Genomic DNA, 25,147 nt, shown 5'->3' on the forward strand with positions numbered 1-25,147 from the left:
TACATAAACCAGTAACATATTCATTATTAAATATTATGTACCATACATAATTGTATGTGCTATACTATGACTGGCAGTGCAATAGGTTTATTTACATCAGCATCATCACAAAGATGTGAGTAATGCATTGCACTACAACATTACACTAAACAAAAGGAATTTTTCAGCTCTGTTATAATCTTATGGGACCACTGTTATATATGCAGTTAGTTATTGACCAAAAACATTGTTATGTGGTGCATGATCGTGTATGAGATTTTTGCTCTTAATTTGGAATGAAATAATATGGTGTGTGTTTATATCTCTAAAATTTGGTTATTCTTTCAAATAATGGGAACCAGTTATTTGGTTAAAACGTCTTGCTCATAAGGTCAGTTTGATCTGATTTTTTCTGTGTCAGTTTTACTAAATTTATGGACAAAGACTGTCCTCTTAATCCTAGACAACCATCTTGAAAATACATGTCCTAGGTCATGAGAAATGTTATAGAAGGCACATAAAGTGCTTAAAATAGTACTGGGCATATAACCTATCTTTAGTATGAATGATATAGACTAAAATGAGTTAAGGAAATTCAGGTACTGGACCTACCCTCTTGTTAATTTACTTGGGAATGTTAATCACCACTTAATACTTAAGTCTTGAGTTTTAGACAAGCTAGCTTTTGTGTTTTCTTGGCGGCCATATTTCTAAGAAGGGTGAGAAGTATGTTTTAAGAAAAGGCTTTTTAAAAAATTAGTAATTGTCAGCTGGATATAGAAGTGCATGCCTATAATCCCAGCCTCTTGGGAGGCCAAAGCAGGAGGATCTCTTGAGCCCAGGAATGTGAAGGCCAGCCTGGGCAAAATAGTGACACTCCATCTCAAAAAAAAAAAAAAAAAAAAAAAAAAAAAAAAATTAGTAGTTGTGATTTTCTAAAATAGCAGGCTCTTATTTTTCTTTTTGTTTGTTTGTAGCGATACAAACTTGGAGTTCGCTTGTATTACCGAGTAATGGAATCCATGCTTAAATCAGTAAGTTGAAAATAATATAAAAAAATTTCAGCCGGGCATGGTGGTTCACACCTGTAATCCCAGCACTTTGGGAGGCCGAGGTGGGCAGATCATGAGGTCAAGAGATCGAGACCATCCTGGCCATCTTGGTGAAACCCTGTCTCTACTAAAAGTACAAAAATTAGCTGGGCATGGTGGTACACGTCTGTAGTCCCAGCTACTCGGCAGGCTGAGGCAGGAGAATCACTTGAACCCGGGAGGTGGAGGTTGCAGTGAGCCAAGTTCGTGCCACTACACTCCAGCCTGGCAACAGAGTGAGACACCATCTTAAAAACAAAAAACAAAAAATAAACCAAAAAAAAAACCAACAAAAATTTCAATGCTAACACAAATAAGGTTTCAATTAAACAACTTCTTTTTTTTTTTTAAATTATCTGTTTCAGGAAGAAGAACGATTATCCATTCAAAATTTTAGGTAAATTTTTTACTTTTAGTAAAACAATTTTTTTTTCTTTTTATAAAAGTAAATATCTTATAATCTTTTTTTTTCCTTTAGCAAACTTCTGAATGACAACATTTTTCATATGTCTTTATTGGCGTGTGCTCTTGAGGTTGTAATGGCCACATATAGCAGTAAGTTAAATTTTCATGAATAAACATTTTTGTTCAATTTAAAGTTAAAATGTAGTGTGTTTCTTTGGTGGGAGGAGAGGGATAGTGTGAGGCTAAGGAGAAGGAATGCTTATTTTAGATCACTATATACTGAACAATGTAATTGGTCATTATAAGCCATTTAAGAGGCTTATTTGAATTATTTGAGGCCATCTTGGGGATAATATTTCACTAGGCTCCTCTTCTGAGTATACTGGTATACTGAATTTAGAAAAGGTACATTTTGAAATCCCTCCGAAGACCTGTGAGATTGTAGAGTGCCAAAGGAGTATTCAAGAGTGGCCTCTACTGATATGGAAGCACTGCTATAACCTCCATGGTTATGAAACTAAAGACTGAAGCTGGAACCCACTGGATAAACAGAACAAAGGCCAGTTACAGTGTTTTAAAAAATATAAATGTATATCACTTTGCAAATTATGTTGCAAATGTTAAAAGAAAGTTTTGCTTGCAGAAACAAAAGGAACATTTGTAAAGGATGCAAAACACAGTGAAAGAGGAACTTCTAGTTTCCTTATTAGTAAACAAATAAGGAAAACTGTGAATCCTCATTTATAACCAAGAAATGCATATTTTAAAGAGATACCATTTTCTGACTAATGAAATTAGCAGGATCTTGAAGAATCTGTCTCTCCTCTTACCAAGGATTAATGAGAATTAAAATAGATATGCTAATAAATGGCTGGTAAGATACTAAACCTGTTTCTGATATAAGTTTAGGGTATTTAAACCTTTGAAAATTTGAGATAAGCTATAAGCCCTTTCTCTAGGAAAAATATAGATGTGCATACACTCAAAATTGGAAGGCTATTTCCTATGAGTCCGTAGACTCCAAAATAAAAAATTCTGCTCTAAATAAAAATCGTTTAACCTTTCTACTGTTTTCTTTGTTTGATAAGACGTTCCAAAAAAATACCTAGCTCAAGGGTTAATATTTCATATCTAAGTTACTTTTTTTTTTCATTTTTAGGAAGTACATCTCAGAATCTTGATTCTGGAACAGATTTGTCTTTCCCATGGATTCTGAATGTGCTTAATTTGAAAGCCTTTGATTTTTACAAAGTGATTGAAAGTTTTATCAAAGCAGAAGGCAACTTGACAAGAGAAATGATAAAACACTTAGAACGATGTGAACATCGAATCATGGAATCCCTTGCATGGCTCTCAGTAAGTAACTAGCTACATAATTGAAGAAATTCATTCATGTGCATATGGCTAACAAATTATCTGTTAGTGAGAGGTGTTTCTTAACATCTACCTCAAGAACAAATAGGCAATAATGAATAATGTTATTTCAGTCTGTAGCCCAAGAATCAAGTAGAATATTAGAATGGAGCTTTATTCGAGCGCCCTAAACTATCTAATACAGCATAGTGATTTATTTAAGAATAGCTTTTCTTAAAACATGGCACTTTAAAACAAAACATAATTCTTTTTTTTTATTATTATTATATTTTAAGTTCTAGGGTAAGTTCTAAGTTCTAGGGTGCAGGTTTGTTACATATGTATACCTGTGCCATGTTGGTGTGCTGCACCCATTAGCTCGTCATTTACATTAGGTATATCTCTTAATGCTATCCCTCCCCCCTCCCCCCACCCCACCACAGGCCCCAGTGTATGATGTTCCCCTTCCTGTGTCCAAGTGTTCTTATTGTTCAATTCCCACCTATGAGTGAGAACATGCAGTGTTTGGTTTTCTGTCCTTGCGATAGTTTGCTCAGAATAATGGTTTCCAGCTTCATCCATGTCCCTACAAAGGGCATGAACTCATCCTTTTTTATGGCTGCATAGAATTCCATGGTATATATGTGCCACATTTTCTTAATCCAGTCTATCATTGATGGACATTTGGGTTGATTCCAAGTCTTTGCTATTGTGAATAGTGTGGCAATAAACATACATGTGCATGTATGTTTATAGCAGCACGATTTATAATCCTTTGGGTATATACCCAATGATGAGATGACTGGGCCAAATGGTATTTCTAGTTATAGATGTTTGAGGAATCGCCACACTGTCTTCCACAATGGTTGAACTAGTTTACAGTCCCACCAACAGTGTAAAAGTGTTCCTATTTCTCCACATCCTCTCCAGCACCTGTTGTTTCCTGACTTTTTAATGATCACCATTCTAACTGGTGTGAGATGGTATCTCACTGGTTTTGATTTGCATTTCTCTCATGGCTAGTGATGGTGAGCATTTTTTTTCATGTGTCTGTTGGCTGCATAAATGTCTTCTTTTGAGAAGTGTCTGTTCATATCCTTCACCCACTTTTGGATGGGATTGTTTGATTTTTTTCTTGTAGATTTGTTTAAGTTCTTTGTAGATTCTAGTTATTAGCCCTTTGTCAGATGGGTAGATTGTAAAAATTTTCTCCCATTCTGTAGGTTGCCTGTTCACTCTGATGGTGGTTTCTTTTGCTGTGCAGAAGCTCTTTAGTTTAATTAAATCCCATTTGTCAATTTTGGCTTTTGTTGCCATTGCTTTTGGTGTTTTAGTTATGAAGTCCTTGCCCATGCCTATGTCCTGAATGGTATTGCCTAGGTTTTGTTCTAGGGTTTTTATGGTTTTAGGTCTAACATTTAAGTCTTTAATCCATCTTGAATTAATTTTCGTGTAAGGTGTAAGGAAGGGATCCAGTTTCAGCTTTCTACATATGGCTAGCCAGTTTTCCCAGCACCATTTATTAAATAGGGAATCCTTTCCCCATTTCTTGTTTCTGTCAGGTTTGTCAAAGATCAGATGGTTGTAGATGTGTGGTATTCTTTCTGAGGGCTCTGTTCTAAAACAGAACATAATTCTTTAAAGTATTTAGATAATTTATTTAAAATACAGTCGTCATTATGTTTGAAAATGTAAATGTCTGCTCTTAAATTGTGAGATTATGTTATTTAGATTATTAAAAAGTGCATTTTTTTCTTGTTGAATATAGTAGGATTCATTTTTCCCATTATTAGAGTATAAAAATCTATACTATTGTTCAATTATAGGTATTGGTGTATTGGTTCAATCATTATAGGGGCACAAATTATATTGTCTAGGATTCTCTTTATAGCATTATAACTATTGATAAGGCTTTTGTTTTAATAAAATTGGCAACTTGAGTTTATGCTCTTCAAATCTGCATAGTTGGATAATACTTTGTGAATCATCAGATTTGTAGATTAATGGTTTCTTTTGAAACTGTGTTGCATGCTAAGTATATATCTTTTAATTTGTATCAGTATATAGAAATGGTAATTAAAAATTAAGACTTTAGGTATGCTATAATCCTAATTTGCACATGTAACCTTAGTTTTAATTTCTTTATGTTTTGAATTTTTAATGACTAAGCAATAGTTTATTTCTTAGTGTTTTCTTGTGTTGCCATATAGACAGTGAATAGAGGAGAGAAGCATGGGAAATTGATAGAAGAATGTTATACTCCTATTATTGAATTTGGTAACTACTTATGGAATGAACTTACACTTGATAAGGAGTACTTAGGAGAAAACTTTCTGAATCTGGGGAATTAAGTGAAAGTAAAAATAAATAAATAGATAAGTAAGTAAAATAAGCACATAGAGTACTTTTTAAAGGCTATGTGTCCTCTCCTCCCAGAAATTGATATTGAGATATTACCATATCATCTGAAAGTGACTATTGTTATTTCTTTTAGAGAGTTAATTTTATTTCTATCAACACATATTTATTGAACATATGCCATATGCCTTGAATTGAGAGAGATATTGTAAGGCTACAAAAAACATAAAGGCTTGGAAAATTGTGTAGGAAGTAATAAAAATTTACTGTTTAAAAATTGCTTGTATGCAAGTCTGTCTAGCTCAATTATTTAGGGCTTCTAAACAATATTCCTTTATTTTTGAAAATTTTTGGAGAAGAAGTGACAAGTCCAAAGTTTGGAAAAGACTATAATTGATTTACAATAGGAGATGTGGAAGTCATAAGCCTCCGAATTTAAATATTAAATGTGGTTCTTTGGCAGATGAAACTATAGAAGACTTTTATTTAGTCATATATTTTTAGTGTTTGAATTTTATGTTACATTTTTAATCATAAAACCCTTGAGTGGTAGTGGGTGGCTTTGTGAAGATAAGTTATGCCACACAAACAGGATGCTGTGTATTTTTTCCTGTGAGAATAATTGACATTATAGAGAAGGGATATGGCTTAGATACATTTGCATTTTCACAGACTTTTTTTTTTATTTGAAATATATATTGAGAAAAGTATATATCTCAAGTGACAGTTTGGTGAATTTGTCACAAATTGAATACATCCATGTAAGCAACACCCAGATAAAGACCCAGAGAAAGTCTTTCGATTCTGTGTCACAATAAAAAATTCTCGTTTAAACTGTAGATTGATAGGAACATATTCACACAGAGTTGTTGACTGAGGGAAATTTCAAATGAGGTGCCGCTTACTTCTCTCCTGCCAATAATTTAATGAAAAAAAGAATATCATCTTATTTTTAATGGTTGTGTGGGGAACTGGGTTCAGCATTTTTGCTTGACAGCCTTGAGAAAGAATAAAGAAGGAAAAAGTCCACTTCTGTTTCTTTTCATCCCAGAGAGATTAACGGGCAATATGAGTGTAAGATGCTGGAAAAGTCTGTTGAGAAACCTAGTGAAATCTCATTCTCTGAAAATTTGGGGGATTACAGGTGCTTTAGAATGCATCATGCCTAAGGGTTAGATGAAATGACCTCCAGGTGTTTGACCCTATTAAATCTGTTAAGAGGCTTATAATGCCAGCAGGTGATGAAATGAAATTTGGATGCCTTAGTTTCAGTATTTTCAGAATTTATCATATTTTTTCAATAAATGTTTATAAATCAAAATACATCAGGTGCTTTATTCTCTATATGGTCTCTCTTTCCTGGACTCTTCTGGACTCTTCCTACTGATCTCTCATTTGCTACCTTGAGGCCTTTCTCTCACAGCAGCCAGAGAAATCTGCTCATAATGTAAATCTCATCATGCTAACTCCTCCGGTAAAAACCTCCTGTAGAGGACACATTCCTCTGGTAATGTTGGAAGAAAACCCTACCATATGACTCTCTGCAAAAAAAAAGACCACGATACTACCTGTTTGGAATACAAATAGTAATTGACTGAAATTACTGGACAGGAAGAACAGACTCTAGTTGAGAAAGAGAAGAAGGGAGCTGGGAGCCTGAGGAGAAGGCTTTTAGTCTAGGGCTAAGTGCAGTAGGTATAGGGAAGGACAGTATGGTAGGGCAGGAATGTCAGTGGGAAAACTATGGGTCTCTTTACCAGGGAAACTGCAAAGTTGAAGCTGGGGAAACCTTGGCCACTGAAGAGAGTGGAAGAATCCTGCAAGGGAAAGAGCCAAGAAAGGGTACCCAGATTCTGTCTGAAATCTGAATAGTTCCTGTGTATAACAGACTCAGAGCAGCCAAATGAAGGGCAGAGGATCTGAACTGAGACTGGAGTTGCTGCCCAATAAACAGAACAGTTCAAGTTAAGCAAAGATAATTGCTTCTTGTAACAAACAACAAAACCATGCTCATTTTAGAAAAATAGCAGAATTTAGGATCTTCACAATTTAACATTTATGATATTCAGGATACAATTCTAAAATTATCCAGCATAGAAAGAAGGTCAAAGGAATCAAATGCAGGTTTATAGAACAGGAGCTTTAGACCAGGTGTGTGGTGCACACCTGTAATCCCAGTATTTTGGGAGGCTAAGGTGGGAGGATCATTTGAGCCCAGAAGTTCAAGACCAGCCTGGGCAACAAAGCAAGACCCCATCTCTTAAAAAAAAATAGCTAGGTGTGGTGGCATGTACCTGTGGTCCTAGGTACTTGGGAAGCTGAGGCAGGAGGATCACCTAAGCTCGGGAAGTCAAGCCCGCAGGGAGCCATGATTGTGCTTCTGCACTCTAACCTGGGCAACACGAGACTCTGTCTCAAAAACATAAAACCAAAAAAACTAGAATGGGAGCTTTAAGTTAACTGTGGTCAGGCATTGCTAAATGATGGGGATACATTCTAAGAAATACTTCATTTAGGCTATTTTGTCATTGTGTGAACATCATAGAGTATGCTTACACAAACCTATGTGGTATAGCCTACTACACATCAGGGTAGGAATAGCCTGTTGCTTCTAGGCTACAGACCTGTATGGTATTTGTTTTTATTATTATTAAATCTCCGCTCTTGAGTATGTCTTTTTAATATTCAATGTGGTAAAATTGAAGGATGTAGAAAGTTACATACCAAGGTATGATAGTTGTCTTGAGGAAAAATACTTATTTTATTGGTTGAGTTGTGAACTGAACCACTCTTTTCATGAAACACATGTGTTACTTGTAAGACTGATGAGCAATTGTGTTTATTCTTGCTTGGGTATGTGGTAGATTCTTGCAAATGAACAAAGTGAGCCTGTCACTTCAAAGAAAACAAAGAAAACTGACAGTAAAGGTTGCCAATGAAAAATTTTGTGTTTTCAAGTAAAAATTAGAATTTTAGAAACTTGTATCTACCACTGAAAGCTTGGCAGAGTCCTAATATTATAAAAGACTTTTCTGATGAAATAGGTGGTCATGTCAATGAATGTGATTTCTAAAATATTGTATACAGAGATTTGTAAACATGTAGAAGAAGTAGATAATTCAGTGAACCAGTATTTCCAAATGACCAAATGCATCATTATAAAATCATTCATGGGTAAGAGATTCATTAAAAGTTCAAGATAAACCAATGGATTTTAAGGTCTGAAAATACGAAAAATTTGTTTCTGTTCATTGTGATTGTTTCCAATTCCACCCTGCAGCTAACCTTTAAGAAACTGTGACTTGTTGAGTTTTGGTGTAGTGTCAGAAAACAATAACCATAGTTATCTGAAAAGGCTATTAAAATACTCCTCCTCTTTCCATATGAGGCCAGATTTTTCTTTGTATACTTCAACCTAAACAGCATATTGCAACAAAGTAAATGTAGAAGCAGATATGAAAATTCAGCTCTTTTTTATTATGTCAAATAGTAAAGACATTCAGAAGATCATAAAACAGTGCTATTGTTCTATCTTTTTTGTTTTGTAGAATATGGTTATTTTTCATTTAAAAATTATTTATGTTAACATAATGGGTTTATTGTTTAAGATAAATATTTTTAAATTTTCTCAAGTTTTTTTGAGCCCTCAACATCCTTTAACGTAAAAAAGCTATTAGCTACTTTATGCTTCCTAATGAAAGAATATATAACCACCCTGAACACATGATGTTGAAAGAAGCCAGTCACAGAAAACCAAATATTGTCTAAATTCATTTATATGAAATGTCCACAAGAGGCAATTCAGTAGAGATAGGAAGTAGATTATTGGTTGCTTAAGGCTGGTGGGGAGGACTAGGTGTTTCGAGGATGATGGCTAGAGAGTATGGTGTTTCTTTTTGAGATAATGAAAATGTTGTGAAATTGACTCATTATTATAGTCAATTTTACAACATTTTTATCATCTCTGTGAATACACTAAAAACTATTGAATTGTACACATTAAATGGGTGAATTGTGTAGGATGTAATTTTTAAAAATTTCTCAGTTTTAATTAAATTTTAACTAAATTAAGATTTAACTACTAACAAAGTAAATATTAATAGATTTAACTCACACAAACAAAAGCTTTTGGGATCCTTAGTAATTTTAAGAGTATAAAAGAGTTTTGAGTCCAAAAAGTTTGAGAACCCTTGCCTGTATTCTCTTCCCCATTCAGACTCATCTTTCACTCACACAACCATGTTTGTTTTTGCCTGTCCCTGAGTCTTGAAATGCTTTCCTCTGCCTTTTTCTTGACCAGATTTTAAGGTCTATTTTGCCTTTCCTGATCATCCTAGTCTATAGTCATTCTTCCCCCATTTAGTCTTAACCTGTTTATTATCTACATACTTACTAGTCATTTATAAACTTTGTTTTACTATATGTGCATATCTCATGTTAAATTCATGTAAAGTACTTAAAACAATATCTGACATTGTATTATAAAATGTAGCAGTTAATTACATAAGGGTAAAGGACAGAGAGGAGTCAACTTATGATGACACCCAGGTTTCTGGCTTGTATAACTTAAGTGGATAGTAGTGTCATTCATTAAAATAAGATACCTAGGATTGAATGAGGTTTGCTTGGGAAGATGAATTTCATTTGATTGAGTTTGAAGTAATTATAGGTCATTTAAATAGAGGTGTCAAGTAGCAGTTGGATATGTGTGTCTGGAACTTAGGAAAGAAATCTAGGCTAAGGTTATGGACCTAAGAGCTGCCACACATGTGTAATAAAAAATGCCACCCTTTATTGATAGTTTATCTTGTGCCAGGCACTTTGGTGAGCACTTCTTAAATTTAATTTTCATAATAATCCATGAGGTAGTATTACCCTATACCAGGAAATGAAAGCTTAGAAAAGTTTAATAACTTACCCTAGACCACACAAGCTAAATGGCAAGATCTATGATTTGAACCCAGGTCTTTCTGGCTCCAAAGCTATTAATCCTTATGCTTTGCTGAGTAACTGAAGTTTGGAGAAGGGATCAGATCACTTAAGGGGAGAACGTAGTATGAGAAGAGAAGAAGGCTAAAGATAGAATACTGAGGAGCTCTAACATTTAAAGGATGGACAGAAAAGAGAAGCCTGTGCCTACAAAAGAGATTGAGATAGAACAGCCAGGAAGATAAGAGGAAAATCAGGAGAAGTGGTATCATAGAGAGACTGACCAGGTGCAATGGCTCCCTCCTGTAATCCCAGCACTTTGGGAGGCTGAGGCAAGTGGATCACTTGAGGCCAGGAGTTCGACACTAGCCTGACCAGCATGATAAAACCCTGTTTCTACAAAAAATACAAAAATTGGCTGGGCGTGGTGGCGCATGCCTGTAATTCCAGCTACTTGGGAGGCTGAGGCATGAGAATCGCTTGAACCTGGGAGGCGGAGGTTGAGTGAGCCAAGATTGTGCCACTGTACTCCAGCCTTGGTGACAGAGTGAGACTGTCTCAAAAAAAAAAAAAAAATTAAAATTAAAATTAAAAATTGAAAAAAAGAAAAAGGAGAGAGAGCATTACAAAGTCTGAGTGAGTGCTTGCTGTTTCAGATAAGAGCTGAAAAATTTTAGCAACAATGAAGTCACTGGTGACAGTGACGAGGACTGTTGAATGAAGAGATGGGGATAGGATGAGATCTGAATGAGAGATAAAGTGGACACAGTCATAATAGATGGCTTTTACCAAAAGTTTTGCCTGTGAAGAGAAATAAAGATATAACAGAAGTAAAGATACAGCTTGATGTGTGTGAAGTGGAGGGAATAGATACATATTTTTTAAATGAGAAAAGTAGGGTTTAAATATTGATGGAAAAGAGCCATTAGAAGTGTTCTCTTGCTGGATAACAAATTGGTGGCTTTAAACAAATATTTTATTGTGCTCATGATTTTGTGGGTCAGGAATTTGGGGAGAACTTCACTGGGTGGTTGGTCTCTGACTATGTGTCAGCAGGTGTCTGGAGCTATAGGGTCCACTTCCAAGATGCTTCTTCACTCAAAAGTCTGGCATCTTACCGCTCCTTCGTGCACACTCAGCTCTCTTCCTCCCATCTTCCCTCCCTAGAGTGGTTAGAATGTTAAGCTTTGGAGTTTTCACCTGCAGAGATAAAATAGAAAATTCATAGCGAAAGTAGAGGTTTTAAGAAACAGGATATTTGGCAGGGTGCAGTGTCTCACACCTGTAATCCCAGCACTTTGGGAGACCAAGGTGAGAGGATTGCTTGAGCCCAGGAGTTCAAGACCAGCCTCGGCAACATAGGGAGACCCTGTCTCTACAGATAAATTTTAAAATTAGCCAGGTGTGGTGGCACATACCTGTGGTACTTGGGAGGCTGAACTGGGAGAATCTCCTGAGCCTGGGATGTTAAGGCTGCAGTGAGCTGTGATTGCACCACAGCACTCCAGCCTGGGTGGTGGAACGAGACCCTGTCTCAAAAACAAACAAGCAAAACAAACAAACAAAAAACCCCAAAACAAACAAACAAAAAGTAACAGAACAGTTCATTAAATAATTCATTCATTAAATAATGAAGTTTAACTTAATGAATTTAATGAAGTTTAATAGGTGTAGTGGGAGTAACAGTGAGAGTAAAAGTGTAGGAGGTTGTAGTCAAAGAGTCGTTTCACCTTAGAATTTCCAGAGACAGAACATTTCTGGGTAGTTCCCTGTATTTTAAGAAATGATCTTGGGAGTGCATGAGGAGGTCAAGGAGCCAAAAAGTACAGTGAGCAAGAAAGAGTCCAGGACATGTAGCGAGAATTAATGTGACTGAACTAAGGACTAGCATCTTCAGTGCTTGAGGGGAGTAACCAGGAGAGAGTGGGACTAAATGGGGCAGAGGGCTAGAGAGGTCCTGAAAGCAAAACTCCTGACTCACTTAAAAAAACAAATCTCTCTCTCAATACCTAATCCAATGTCTAACATGTAGAATTTAGATGCATAAAGCATTAGGTTTGTGATGTTGTTTGATGAATTTACCCCTTTAATCATTATGAAATGACCTCTCTTTATCCCTGGTAATATTGTTTGCTCTGAAAACTACTTGTGCCTGATACTAGTAAAGCCATTCCAGCTTTCTTTTCATTAATATTAACATGGCATATTTTCCCTATTCCTTTATTTAACTTATATCTGTCTTTATTCTTAAAAAAATGATTTTCTTATAGGCAGCATATAGTTAGGTATTGCTTTCTTAAGTCTCATATAACAATATCTGTATTTTAATTGGGATGTTTAGATTTAAATTTAATGTGACAATTGATATGGTTGGGTTTAAATTCTCCATTTTATTATTCATTGTCTATTTTTTTCATCTCCTTTTTCTCCCTTTCCTCTTTCTCTTCCTTCTTTTGGATTGTATTTTTAAAATTCTGTTTTATCTTCTTTGTAGGCTTACTGTCTATACTTCTTTGTTTTATTTTGTAATTGGTGTTTTTTGATTTATAATATGCATCTTTAACCTTTCATAGTCTTTCTTTAAATAGTTTTACATTACTTCACATATAGTGTAAGAGTCTTAGAATAGTATATTTCCATTTTCCCTTTTCCAAACTTTGGGCTATTGTTGTCATACATTTTGCTTAACAGAAGTTATAAACTCTACAATACATTGATAACTTTTGTTTTAAACCAATTATCTCTTAAAGAGAGTTCAAAACAAGAGAAAAAAGGTGTTTTTATTTTATTACATATTTACCTTTCCAGTACTCTTCATTCCTTGTGTAGATCCAGATTCCTTTTGTTTTCCTTCTGACTGTAAAAAAATTTTTTTTTTTTGATAATTTCTTGGCCAGGGGCAGTGGCTCATACCTGTAATCCCAACACTTAGCGGGGCTGAGGCGGGAGGATCTCTTGAAGCCTGGAGTTCAAAACCAGTCCAGGGAACAAAGCAAAACTCTGTCTCTATTCTTATAAAACAAACAAAAAGCATTTCTATTTTTTTTTTTCTTTTGGAGACAGAGTCTCGCTCTGTCACCCAGACTGGAGTGCAGTGGTGCGATCTTGGCTCACTGCAATCTCCACCTCCCGGGTTCAAGCGATTCTCCTGCCTCAGCCTCCTGAGTAGCTGGAATTACAGGCACACACCACCATGCCTGGCTAATTTTTATATTTTTAGTAGAGATAGGGTTTCACCATGTTGATCAGGCTGGTCTCGAACTCCTGACCTCGTGATTTACCTGCCTCAGCCTCCCAAAGTGCTGGGATTACAGGCGTAAGCCACCACACCCAGCCAACAAAAAACATTTCTTGTGTGTATGTCTACTAGTGATGAATTCTTCCAGCTTTTATGTCTGGAAAAAAACATTTTACCTTTATTTTTAAAAGGTCTTTTGCTGGATATTGAATTCTAGGTTGACAGTTTTTTGGTTTTTCTTTGAGTGCTTTAAAAATATTGCTCCATTGTCTTCTGGTTTGTCTTGTTTCTTTTTTTCTTTTTTTTGAGATGGAGCCTTGCTCTTTTGCCCAGGCTGGAGTACAGTACATGATCCCAGCTCACTGCAACCTCTGCCTCCCAGGTTCAAGCGATTCTCCTGCCTCAGCCTCCCAAGTGGCGGGGACTAAAGGTACATGCCCAGCTAATTTTCGTATTTTTAGTAGAGATGGGGTTTCGCCATGTTGGCCAGGCTGGTCTCGAACTCCTGATCTCAGGTGACCCACCCACCTTAGCCTCCCAAAGTGCTGGGATTACAAATATAAACCACCACACCCGGCCTTGTTCTTTTTTTGCTGTATTTTTTTCCTGCAGGTTTTTCTTTCTGTAGTTCATGTTGAATACTTTCTATAGCTATGTCTTCAAGTTTATTAATTTTTTTCTTCTGAGGTATCTAATCTGCCATTAATCTTATTTATTGAATTTTTGGTCTTACTATGTTTTTCGTTTCTAGAAATTTGATTTGGGTCCTTTTTATATCTTCCATACCTATCTTTATTATGTTTATGCTTTTCTTTACCTTCTTGAACATATGGAATATAGGTATTATAACTTTAAATGTCCCTGTCTACTAAGTGTAGTACCTATGTCTTTTTAGGTCTGTTTCTCTTGACTGATAGTTCTCTCTCTCTCTTTTTTTTTAAGAGTCATATTTTTCTGCTTTTTTGTCTGCTTGGTGATTTTTTTGTTAGATGCCAGATATTTGTGAATTTTGCTTTAGTGGATCCTGGATATTTTCGTATTCCTTTCACTATTGACCTGTGTTTTGGAACACAATTAAATTATCTGGAAATAATTTGACTCTTTTAAGGCTTCATTTATTTCTCTGGTTTTTGTTTTTGGACACAGTCAGAGCAGTCTTTAATCAATAGCCGATTTTCCTTCACTATCCAGGCATTGGTCTTCTGAGTACTCCACTGAATGTCCCATGTATGAGAAGGCTTTTCCATCTGGCTAGTGGAAAGCAGAACTCTTCCGGGCCCTGTGTCAGCTCCTGGAAGGATTCTGCTCCTTCCCATGGCTCTTCCCTGGCTTTGAGTAGTATCCTCACATCCAAGCACTGATCAGTACTCAGCTGAAGACTCAAGCTTAACCCTCTGCAGCCCTCTGGAGTTCTCTTTTTGTAGCTTTCTTCTCCCTAGTATTCTTATTTTAGTTTGCCTTGGCATCTCCCATTTCTCAACTCTGTTTCTTCACCTGGGGGACCACTGGACTGCATTCCAGTTTCTCATCTCTGGACTGTGGACCATAAATTGTCCCCAGGCAGTAAGCTGTGGCAATAATGAGGCTAACCATTTGTTTTCTTTCTCCCAGGGATTGCTGTTCTGTACTGCCTGTTGTTTATTGTGTAAAAAGTATTCTTTTATTTATGTTGTTCAATTTTGTGGTTGTTTAAATGAATCTGGTCCCTGTTTCTTCATCGGAGCTGGCAGGGTTACTGAACATAAAGCTTAGTAATTGATGAAGTATTTATAAATATGAACTATGTATACTTACAGAATATTTAGGGTATCATTTCTGTTTCCTTGTGTTAAATGCATCAGGTCTTCTGACTGATGCATTGTACTGTTTCAGAGGGGTGCTTACTATATGGAAAACATAGAAGTACTAGTTATTAACTATTTTCTTATATTAAATTTTGGTAAGTCACATAAACATTGAGTCTCCTTTAAATGTGTCAAATGTAGCTGACTTACCAATTGGATTCTGTCATACTCTTTTTCTGTGGTCACCGAATATTAGCAAATTTCTTCATTCAGTTACACAAGTACTTGGCCAACATACTTTTACATAAGAAAATGTTTAGGATGGGCTGGCAAGATAGCCGAATAAGAACAGCTCCGGTCTGCAGCTGCCAGCGAGATCAACGCAGACAGTGGGTGATTTCTCCATTTCCAACTGAGGTACCCAGCTCATCTCACTGGGACTGGTTAGACAGTGGATGCAGCCCACAGAGGGCAAGCTGAAGCAGGATGGGGTATCACCTCACCTGGGAAGGGTCAGGGAACTCCCTCTCCTAGCCAAGGGAAGCTATGACAGACTGTGTCATGAGGAGCAGTGCATTCTGGCCCAGATACTATGCTTTTCCCACAGTCTTCACAACCCACAGACCAGGAGATTCCCTCGGGTGCCTACACCACCAGGGCCCTGGGCTTCAAGCACAAAACTGGGCAGCTGTTTGGGCAGATACCAAGCTAGCTGTAGGAGTTTTCTTTCATACTCCAGTGGTGCCTGGAACGACAGCGAGACAGAGCCATTCACTTCCCTGGAAAGGGGGCTGAAGCCAGGGAGCCAAGTGGTCTAGCTCAGTGGATCCCACCCCCATGGAGCCGAGCAAGCTAACATCCTCTGGCTTGAAATTCTCACTGCCATCACAGTAGTCTGAGGTCGACCTGGGATGCTAGAGCTAGGTGGGGGAAGGGGCGTCCCCCATTACTGAGGCTTGAGATTTCCCCTCACAGTGTAAACAAAGCTGCCAGAAAGTTCAAACTGGGCAGAGCCTACAGCAGCTCCCTAAAGCCTCTTTAGCCAGACTGCCTTTCTAGATTCCTCCTCTCTGGGCAGGGTATCTCTGAAAGAAAGGTAGCAGCCCCAGTCAGGGACTTATAGATAAAACTCCCCTCTCCCTGGGACACAGCACCTGGGGGAAAGGGTGGCTGTGGGCACATCTTCAGCAGACTTAAATGTTCCTGCCTGCTGGCTCTGAACAGAGCAGTGGATCTCCCAGCACAGTATTCGAGCTCTGCTAAGGGACAGACTGCCTGCCTCCTCAAGTGGGTCCCTGACCCCCGTGCTTCCTGACTGGGAAACACCTCCTGGCAGGAATCGACAGACACCTCATACAGGAGAGCTCCAGGTGCCATCTGGTGGGTGCCCCCTGGGATAAAGCTTCTAGAGGAAGGAACAGGCAGCAATCTTTGCTGTTCTGCTGGTGATATCCAGGCAAACAGGGTCTGGAGTGGACCTCCAGCAAACTCCAGCAGACCTGCAGCAGAGAGGCCTGACTGTTAGAAGGAGAACTAACAAACAGAAATGAATAGTATCAACATCAACAAAAAGGACGTCCACACAGAAACCCCATTTGAAGGTCACCAACGTCAAAGACCAAAGGTAGATACAATCACGAAGATGAGGAAAAACCAGAGCAAAAGGGCTGAAAATTCCAAAAACCAGAGTGCCTTTTCTCTTCCAAAGAATCACAACTCCTCGCCACCAAGGGAACAAAACTGGACAGAGAATGAGTTTGACGAATTGACAGAAGTAGGCTTCAGAAGGTAGGTAATAACAAACTCCTCCTAGCTAAAGGAGCATATTCTAACGCAATGCAAGGAAGCTAAGAACTTTGAAAAAAGGTTAGAGGAATTGCTAACTAGAATAGCTAGTTTAGAGAAAAACATAAATAACCTGATGGAACTGAAAAACACAGCACGAGGACTTTGTGAAGCATACACAAGTACCAATAGCTGAATCGATCAAACAGAAAAAAAGGATATCAGAGATTGAAGATCAGCTTAATGAAATAAAGTGCGAAGACAAGATTAGAGAAAAAAGAACGAAAAGGAACAAACAAAGCCTCCAAGAAATAGGGGACTATGTGAAAAGACCAAACCTACATTTGATCGGTGTACCTGAAAGTGACAGGGAGAATGGAACCAAGTTAGAAAACACTCTTCAGGAGAACATTCCCAACCCAGCAAGACAGTCCAACATTCAAATTTGAGAAATACGGGGAACACCACAAAGATACTCCTCAAGAAGAGCAACCCGAAGACATATAATTGTCAGATTCACCAAGGTTGAAATGAAGGAAAAAATATTAAGAGCAGCCACTGCTCAGGGAAATAAGAGGACACAAACAAATGGAAAAACATTCCATGCTCATGGATAGGAAGAATTATAGTGTAAAAATGGTCATACTGCCCAAAGTAATTTATAGATTCAATGCTATCTGCATCAAGCTACCTTTGGCTTTCTTCACAGAATTAGAGAAAACTACTTTAAATTTTATATGGAACCACAAAAAGAGCCTGTATAGCTAAGACAATCCTAAGCAAACAGAACAAAGATGGAGGCAGCACACTACCTGCCTTCAAACTATACTACAAGGCCACAATAATCAAAACAGCATGGTACTGGTACCAAAACAGATAAATAAACCGACGGAACAGAACAGAGACCTCAGAAATAGTGCCACATATCTACAACCATCTGATCTTTGACAAACCTGACAAAAACAAGCACTGGGCAAAGGGTTCTCTATTTAACAAGTCATGTTGGGAAAACTGGCTAGCCATATGCAGAAAACTGAAGCTGGACCCCTTTCTTACACCTCATACAAAAATTAACTCAAGATGGATTAAAGACTTAAATGTAAGACCTAAAGCCATAAAAACCCTAGAAGAAAACCTAGGCAATACCATTTAGGACATAGGCATGGGCAAAGACTTCATGACTAAAACACCAAAAGCAATGGCAACAAAAGCCAAAATTGACAAATGGGATCTTATTAAACTAAAGAGCTTCTGCACAGCAAAAGAAACTATCTTCAGAGTGAACAGGCAACTTACAGAATGGGAGATAATTTTTGGAATCTATCCATCTGATGAGCTAATATTCAGAATCTACAAGGAACTTAAACAAATTTACAGGAAAACAAACAACCCTATCAAAAAGTGGGTGAAGGATATGAACAGACACTTCTCAAAAGAAGATATTTATGTGGCCAACAAACATATGAAAAAAAGCTCATCATCACTGGTCATTAGAGAAATGCAAATCAAAACCACAATGAGATACCATCTTATGGCAGTTAGAATGGCAATCGTTAAAAAGTCAGGAAACAACAGATGCTGGAGAGACTGTGGAGTAATAGGAACACTTTTACACTGTTGGTGGGAGTGTAAATTAGTTCAACCATTGTGGAAGACAGTGTGGCGATTCCTTAAGGATCTAGAGCCAGAAATAACATTTGACCCAGTAATCCCATTACTGAGTATATACCTAAAGGATTATAAATCGTTCTACTAAAAAGAACATGCACACATGTTTATTGCAGCACTATTCACAATAGCAAAGACTTGAAACCATCCCAAATGCCTATCAATGGTAGACTGGATAAAGAAAACATGGCACATATACTCCATGGAATACTATGCAGCCATAAAAAAGGATGAGTTCATGTCCTTTGCAGGGACATGGATGAAACTGGAAACCATTATTCTCAGCAAACTAACACAGGAAGAGAAAACCAAACAATGCATGTTTTCACTCATAAGTTAAAGTTGAACAATGAGAACACATGGACACATGGAGGGGAACATCACACACCAGGGCCTGTCAGGCGGTGGAGGTCTAAGGGAAGGATAGCATTAGGAGAAATACCTAATGTAGATGATGGGTTGATGGGTGCAGCAAATCACCATGGCATGTGTATACCTATGTAACAAACCTGCACGTTCTGTACATGTATCCTAGAACTTAAAGTATAATAAAAAAGAAAATATTTAAAATATATCTTTCAAATTATTTCTTCAAATTTAAATCAAGAGTCATTTTATGTATGAGTACAATTTGTAATGAATAGCCCATGGTTTTAGAGTCCTGATTTATTGACAAACTTATAAACAAAATTTTAAGCTTTTTTGGTATTCTTTTGAAATGTCAATATGGACAGGAAGCAAACACAAAAGGGAGAACAGTCTGTGGCTCTCAAAAAACCAAAAAGGATATCTGTTGTCTGTTTGTATGGTGGGTCATTAACCTTTGGTGTACTTTGCAGAAGTATTTTAAGTATTTACCATTAGACATTATTTGTTTTAAGTTATATTTTGCTGAGAGCTACAACTCAGGAAGGCAAGTTAATTGTAAGATAATGATTAAGCCACATTTAACACTTTTTAAAAGCATGGATCAGGACAGTGAAGCAGTATGACGCCATATATACTTTTGCACAACAGCCATGCTAATATAATGATAAAGTAATTATGCTATATTTTTAAAAGCGTCCCATGAATTACTTAAAATAACCGTGTATTTACTGTTCTTTGCCAAAAAGAGGAAACATTTTATTTTAATTTTAAAAAATTCAATTCTGAAAACATAGCTAAAGCTTTAACCTTTCTCACTCTGACCCAATGTATTACTGATATAGCTTTGCCCTTGACTTCCACAGCAAAAACTAGTTTCTCAAGTGATTTAGGAGACGACTTCATTATTCAAAACTGAAATTATTTAGCTTGTTCTAAATGCAACTCTGCTTCCCACTATGTCTATTTTTTTACTTTTCAAATCATCCAGGCTTAAATACTGAGCATTTTCTCCTTTTCTTTCTCAATAGTTGATAGAATCCTGTAATTTTTTTTAAAGCTGTCTCTCATATTTATTATATTATTATTTTAAGGATCTATTTCATTACACTTCCCTAGAACAGATCATCAGCTCTCTTTAAGTAGTTTGTCTAAGGTCACCCAGTTGGCATTTGAACTCATATTGGTTTGATTCCAAATTCCATACTGGTTTCCAGCAAAGGGCTCTGTCAATGTACTACATTATTTCTGTTTAATCATTCACACTGTTTGTATTACCTCTATAATATATAGTCAGGCATATGGGACAGTATAAAGAGAGCAATATAAATAGTAAGTTAATTTTATTCTAAGTGAAAGCATAATATATATGTGTATTTTTTATCTTGAGTAAGAAGAGAAGTGTTTTGCCTGGGAGCTAATTAGTAACAAGAAAGGGAAAAGTAACATTTGTTGACTAGCTCCTTTGTGCAGTGCACTGTGACTATTGGTCTGATTTATTCCTCAGGAAGAAGGATTAAAAGAAGACTTTACAAAAATGAGCAAACTATATTATAAAAGTAAATGCTAGTATGCATATATGTTTCATTCATGCAACTCCTAGAAATGAGACTTTACTATAAGTGTTTTCAGAATCCATAATAATTTAGTTTGAAATTAGGTATTTGGATCAACTTTCAAGGGAAGGGGTGAGAGAAATGGACGTCAAGATTGTTTTCATAGACTGAAACATTAGACCTGAGGTTTTTGTTGTTTTATTCTTTCTCTGTTTTTAGTAAAAGATTCCAGGTATGCCTAAAGTCATCTTCTATACGAATGAAAAAATGTAACGACAAAGAAGGGAAAATAAAAGAAGGCAATATCTTAGAAATAAATATTTTATGGTGACATTATTTTTCTGCCAGTGAACTAATAATCTACAAAAATTTTAAGATAGATAAGCAGAAAGAATACAAACAGAAAAAGGATAGTAATTTAACTCATGAATAATCATCCACTGAAATGTAGCAAGGATATGCTACATATGAAATGTAATTAGATGATTGCTTAAAGATCTAGGAATATAAGCTCAATGTAATAAAATAACTGTATTTCTTTTTCATCATTGTTAAGGATTAATAAGGCATTAAATGGGTTTTCATGTGGGTTCTCATATGTTAAAAAAGGACAACAATAAGAAAATCTAAAGAAACTGTAATAACTGTTATAAATCAATGCAGGTAGCCTGTTTATGATTTTAAACATAAAATCCTTTTCATTTCTAAACCTTTGCTCAAATAACTTCTAGTACCTCAGTCATATGTCTGATCCCTAAGTCTATTCTTTTCTCTATGTATCTATCCCCTTCTTTAATTTTAAAACACTCTGACACATGAAAAAATGCCAGAGTTTACTGTAGAGAAATATTCATAACTTGTCTATTCATGTCACTCCCCCCCATCACACCATTCATATTATACATATTACCCATTCTCTTTGTTCATTAATTGGCAAAAGGGACTAAGAATTTCAAGGATGTCCAAAAATAAAAAAATCTAACAACTCAGGAATGTCCTGTAGGTAGCTCATAGAAACTTCCTTTAGGAAGTAGTGCTCATCACTTGCTTACTTCTTTGGAAGCTTGTCTGGTAACCATACAGACCAACATCAAAATAACTCTCATTTATGTGTGTGACATTTCAGTGTAGAAGTAATATTAGGTAATGTTTTTGCATATTTCCTATTACTGGTACTATTAAAAGTGCTTTGGTGTATTAACTCGTAACTTCTCACAACTCTATGAAATAGATTCTCTCATCACTGTTTCACAGATGGAGAAACTTTCCCTTGTCCACAAAACTGGCTGGTGACAGAGCCAGTATTTTAACTCAGGCTGTCTGGTTCCAGAGACTATACTTTTAGACTCTATGTTGCCTCTTAGTGTATGTTAGTTTACTGTTTGGTATGTACGTTGTCATGATTAGTTTATTTCCTCATGTTTTATCTGTGTTTGTATTTTTCTGTTTGTGAGTGTTACTATGCTATAGCAAAAAGGGCCTGGACTTTGAGTGAGCAGATCTTACTTAATATTCACAGAAGCCTGGAAGTGTAAACATTGCTATCCCTATTTTATAGATAAAGAAACCTGAGGTCCAGAGATGTCATGTAACTTGCTTTGGTGTGGTTCTGAGCAAATTATGTCTCTGTATCTCAGGTTTCCTTGTATATAAAATAGGGATAACTTTCAGACTTGTTGTGAGGAATACATGAGCATTTATGAGAATAGTAATTAGAAACATAACAATTAATTGCTAGTACCCTTCATTCCTTTTCCTCTACTATACAGTAATTTCATAAGAACAGAGAACCGAGGATACAGTTACACAGTATTAACCTGTTTATCTTGGCTTATTATAAGTACAGAGAATTTTTCTCTGCTCTTGAGGCACCCCTCCTCCCCCATCACCTTCTCAAAGTGGAAAAAGTTCAGGGGGAAAAGGCATCATGGGACTCCAGCATTGTTAAGTATGGGCAGTGTTCACTGTTACATTACAGTTGGAATTTGTCATATTGCTTTAGTTATGAATCATGTCAGTAATTACCCTGAGGGTGGTGTTAGTTCACTATTCAAGTACAAACAAGAAGGGAAGTAGCAATGGCAGAAGAATAGCTAGGACATATTCTCTGTACTTAACCTGTGGGGTGGAAGCACATATATTCTTATTCAGAGAATTTTATGAAGAGTCATGATATTAGATAATTACTTGAGTTTAGTTTTAAAATTTTCAGTTTGTAAACTTATATCTTAACTGGAATTGTGAGGAAGGGCTCTGGAATTCTGGATATGCAACAAACAAAGAAGAGAAATAGGAGAAATCAATCCTAATTAGTGTAGCTTCTGAATTTCTGCAGCGAAATAAAAGGCTGTTATTAATTACTGAGTTTACTAAAATTTTAGAACTACTCTAAGGCAATTGTTCTTAAATCATCTAAGCTTACTTACCTTTAATTATAAAATATAACTTTTTGGCATTTCATTTTTCCAAATATTTATAGCATGTTTTAAAAACTCTGAACTGTCACAACCCAGTCTGTTTCAACATACACATTTGTGGTCCTTGGTGTTGTTATTAATGTACTTAATTGATTCTTCATATTTTCAGCTTTTCTCAGAAATGGCCAAATATCAAAGGTATTTTTGGTGTCTTCCTGTAAGTGCTAGATTTAGAACATGATAAGGAAACGTAGAATAGGAAACAGCTGGATTTGTTTCTTAGCCTTTTCAAAAAAGCCTTTTCTTACTTTGCTAAGTTTCAGTGTTCTTATCTCCACTAAATATAACAACAAATTTATCTTTAAGATTTTGATTATATTCCTTAAGAATTCTTCAAAGACTAACATAAATCTGTCTTGCTATCTTTTAAGTCTGGTCGTTTTATCATTATGCCCTTTTCATATTTTAAGATAATTAAATTGTCTAAAAGTTTTTAAATTTACGTATTAGGTAATGATAGTTTTTATATTAGGTTTTCTCATTTAGCTTTTTTCTTTTAAACATTAAGACGAAAAAGGTGGAGAAGTGAAATTACTTATCTTTTACATGAGTCATAAACAAAAATGAACATAGGATACCCTAATCCAATACTGAACTTACTATCTGTTCTTGAAAATATAATTTTTTTGCATTATGTTTTTCATAGGAATATTGGGCACTTTTAATAGTATGCACTTTTAGATTGGCATCGGATTTAGTTGAACCCACGTATTTTAATGGGGTCTTCTGAAAATAAACTTTCACACATTTCAGTTCCAATGAAGAATAAATGGCCTGGGGAAGGGATGGAGAGTAGTAGAGAAATCCCTTGCAGAAAACTTTTTTTTTTTTTTTTTTTTTAACAGACGAGTCTCATTCTGTTTTCCCAGGCTGGAGTGCAACGACACAATCATAGCTCACTGAAGTCTTGAACTCTTGGGCTCAAGTGATCCTCCCACCTCGGCCTCCCTAGTAGATGTGACTACAGGTGTGAGCCAACACACCCGGCTAATTTTTTTTATTCTTTGTAGAGGCAGGGCCTTGCTGTTGCCCATGCTGGTCTCAAACTCCTAGACTCAAGTGATCCTATTGCTTTGGCCTCCCAGAGTAAGACTCCCAAAGTCTTAAGTAGTATTCATTTTTATTTAAATAAACTTCTTCTGTTCATAAAGTACTATATATAAAATCTTTTAAACTTTTTTATATATAAAACCTATAACTCATAGGTTTTATGTCCTATTAAAATATGAGCTAACAATAATTGGTAAAATTAGTTGGAAAATTATCAGTTTTAAAAGAAAATTAAATTTAAGGTTATGTTGTTAGTAATGTAAAGATCTCCTGTGTTTTGATGTAAAAACACTTTGTTATTTTTTAGCAGCAGTAAAAGGGCTTAAGTAATATGACTTTTTGTGTAACTTGGACTGTACAGTTGCTTTTAAAAATGAGACTGTTTCTCATTTATAATGAGATATTGGAACTTAGCGCATTGGAATAGCAGACTCACCACACACTTCTACCTCCTTTCTCCCGGCAAACCCTGCAGAAATGACAAAAAAGACACATATTACAGGGGAGTGGAACCCAGCAGTACTCAGACTGTGAAGCAGAAAAACTATGGAGGGATGTGGAGGAGTTGATTCTTTTTTTTTAGTATAAAAAATAAATGAAGACTGTTGTGGATATGATAAAGTAGAGAAAACCACAGCACACAACACCCCAGGAAAGGGGACTTGTGGAAGTGGGAGTCTTAGCCCCCAAACTCCAAGTAGCAGATGCAGAGAGTGGGGCAATAATCAGGAAGGTTTTCTAAAGTGCTATCTGGCAATGGTCCTCAAACTTGAGCATGCATCAAAATTACCTGGAGGGCTTGTTAAAACACAGATTACAGATTGCTGGGCCCAGTCACAAAGTTTCCAGTGTAGGGTCCAAGAATTTGTATTTCTGATATGTTTCCAGGTGATACTGATACTGCTGGACTGGGTACTACACTTTGTGAGCAACATTTTAAGAACATGAAACACCTGGACCAGTCCCCCATCTAAGGCCATGCCAGCCTATGAGAATAAAGAAAATGCACCTCTGTAGTCCCAGATAATTGGGAGGCTGAGGTGGGAGGATTGCTTGAGCCTGGGAAGTTGAGGCTGCAGTGAGCCGTGACTGTGCTACTGCATTCCAG

The 25,147-nt window shown here is 36.4% G+C and overlaps 2 protein-coding genes across 4 annotated transcripts in view; one reads left to right on the plus strand and one right to left on the minus strand.

Annotated features, from left to right (window-relative positions):
- Positions 1-25,147, minus strand: part of MED4 (mediator complex subunit 4) — a 1,135,161-nt gene that overhangs the window by 317,946 nt on the left and 792,068 nt on the right. The gene's annotated exons all lie outside the window — the stretch shown is intronic.
- Positions 1-25,147, plus strand: part of RB1 (RB transcriptional corepressor 1) — a 175,546-nt gene that overhangs the window by 81,610 nt on the left and 68,789 nt on the right. For all 3 annotated transcript variants that reach the window (XM_050766265.1, XM_050766262.1, XM_050766263.1), the window contains 4 exons: positions 957-1,013; positions 1,436-1,467; positions 1,549-1,625; positions 2,635-2,831. In XM_050766265.1, the coding sequence (XP_050622222.1) occupies positions 957-1,013; positions 1,436-1,467; positions 1,549-1,625; positions 2,635-2,831 (363 nt within the window). The remainder of the gene's footprint in view (positions 1-956; positions 1,014-1,435; positions 1,468-1,548; positions 1,626-2,634; positions 2,832-25,147) is intronic.

This window comes from Macaca thibetana, chromosome 17 (genome assembly GCF_024542745.1).
Source record: "Macaca thibetana thibetana isolate TM-01 chromosome 17, ASM2454274v1, whole genome shotgun sequence".
Lineage (NCBI taxonomy): Eukaryota > Metazoa > Chordata > Mammalia > Primates > Cercopithecidae > Macaca > Macaca thibetana.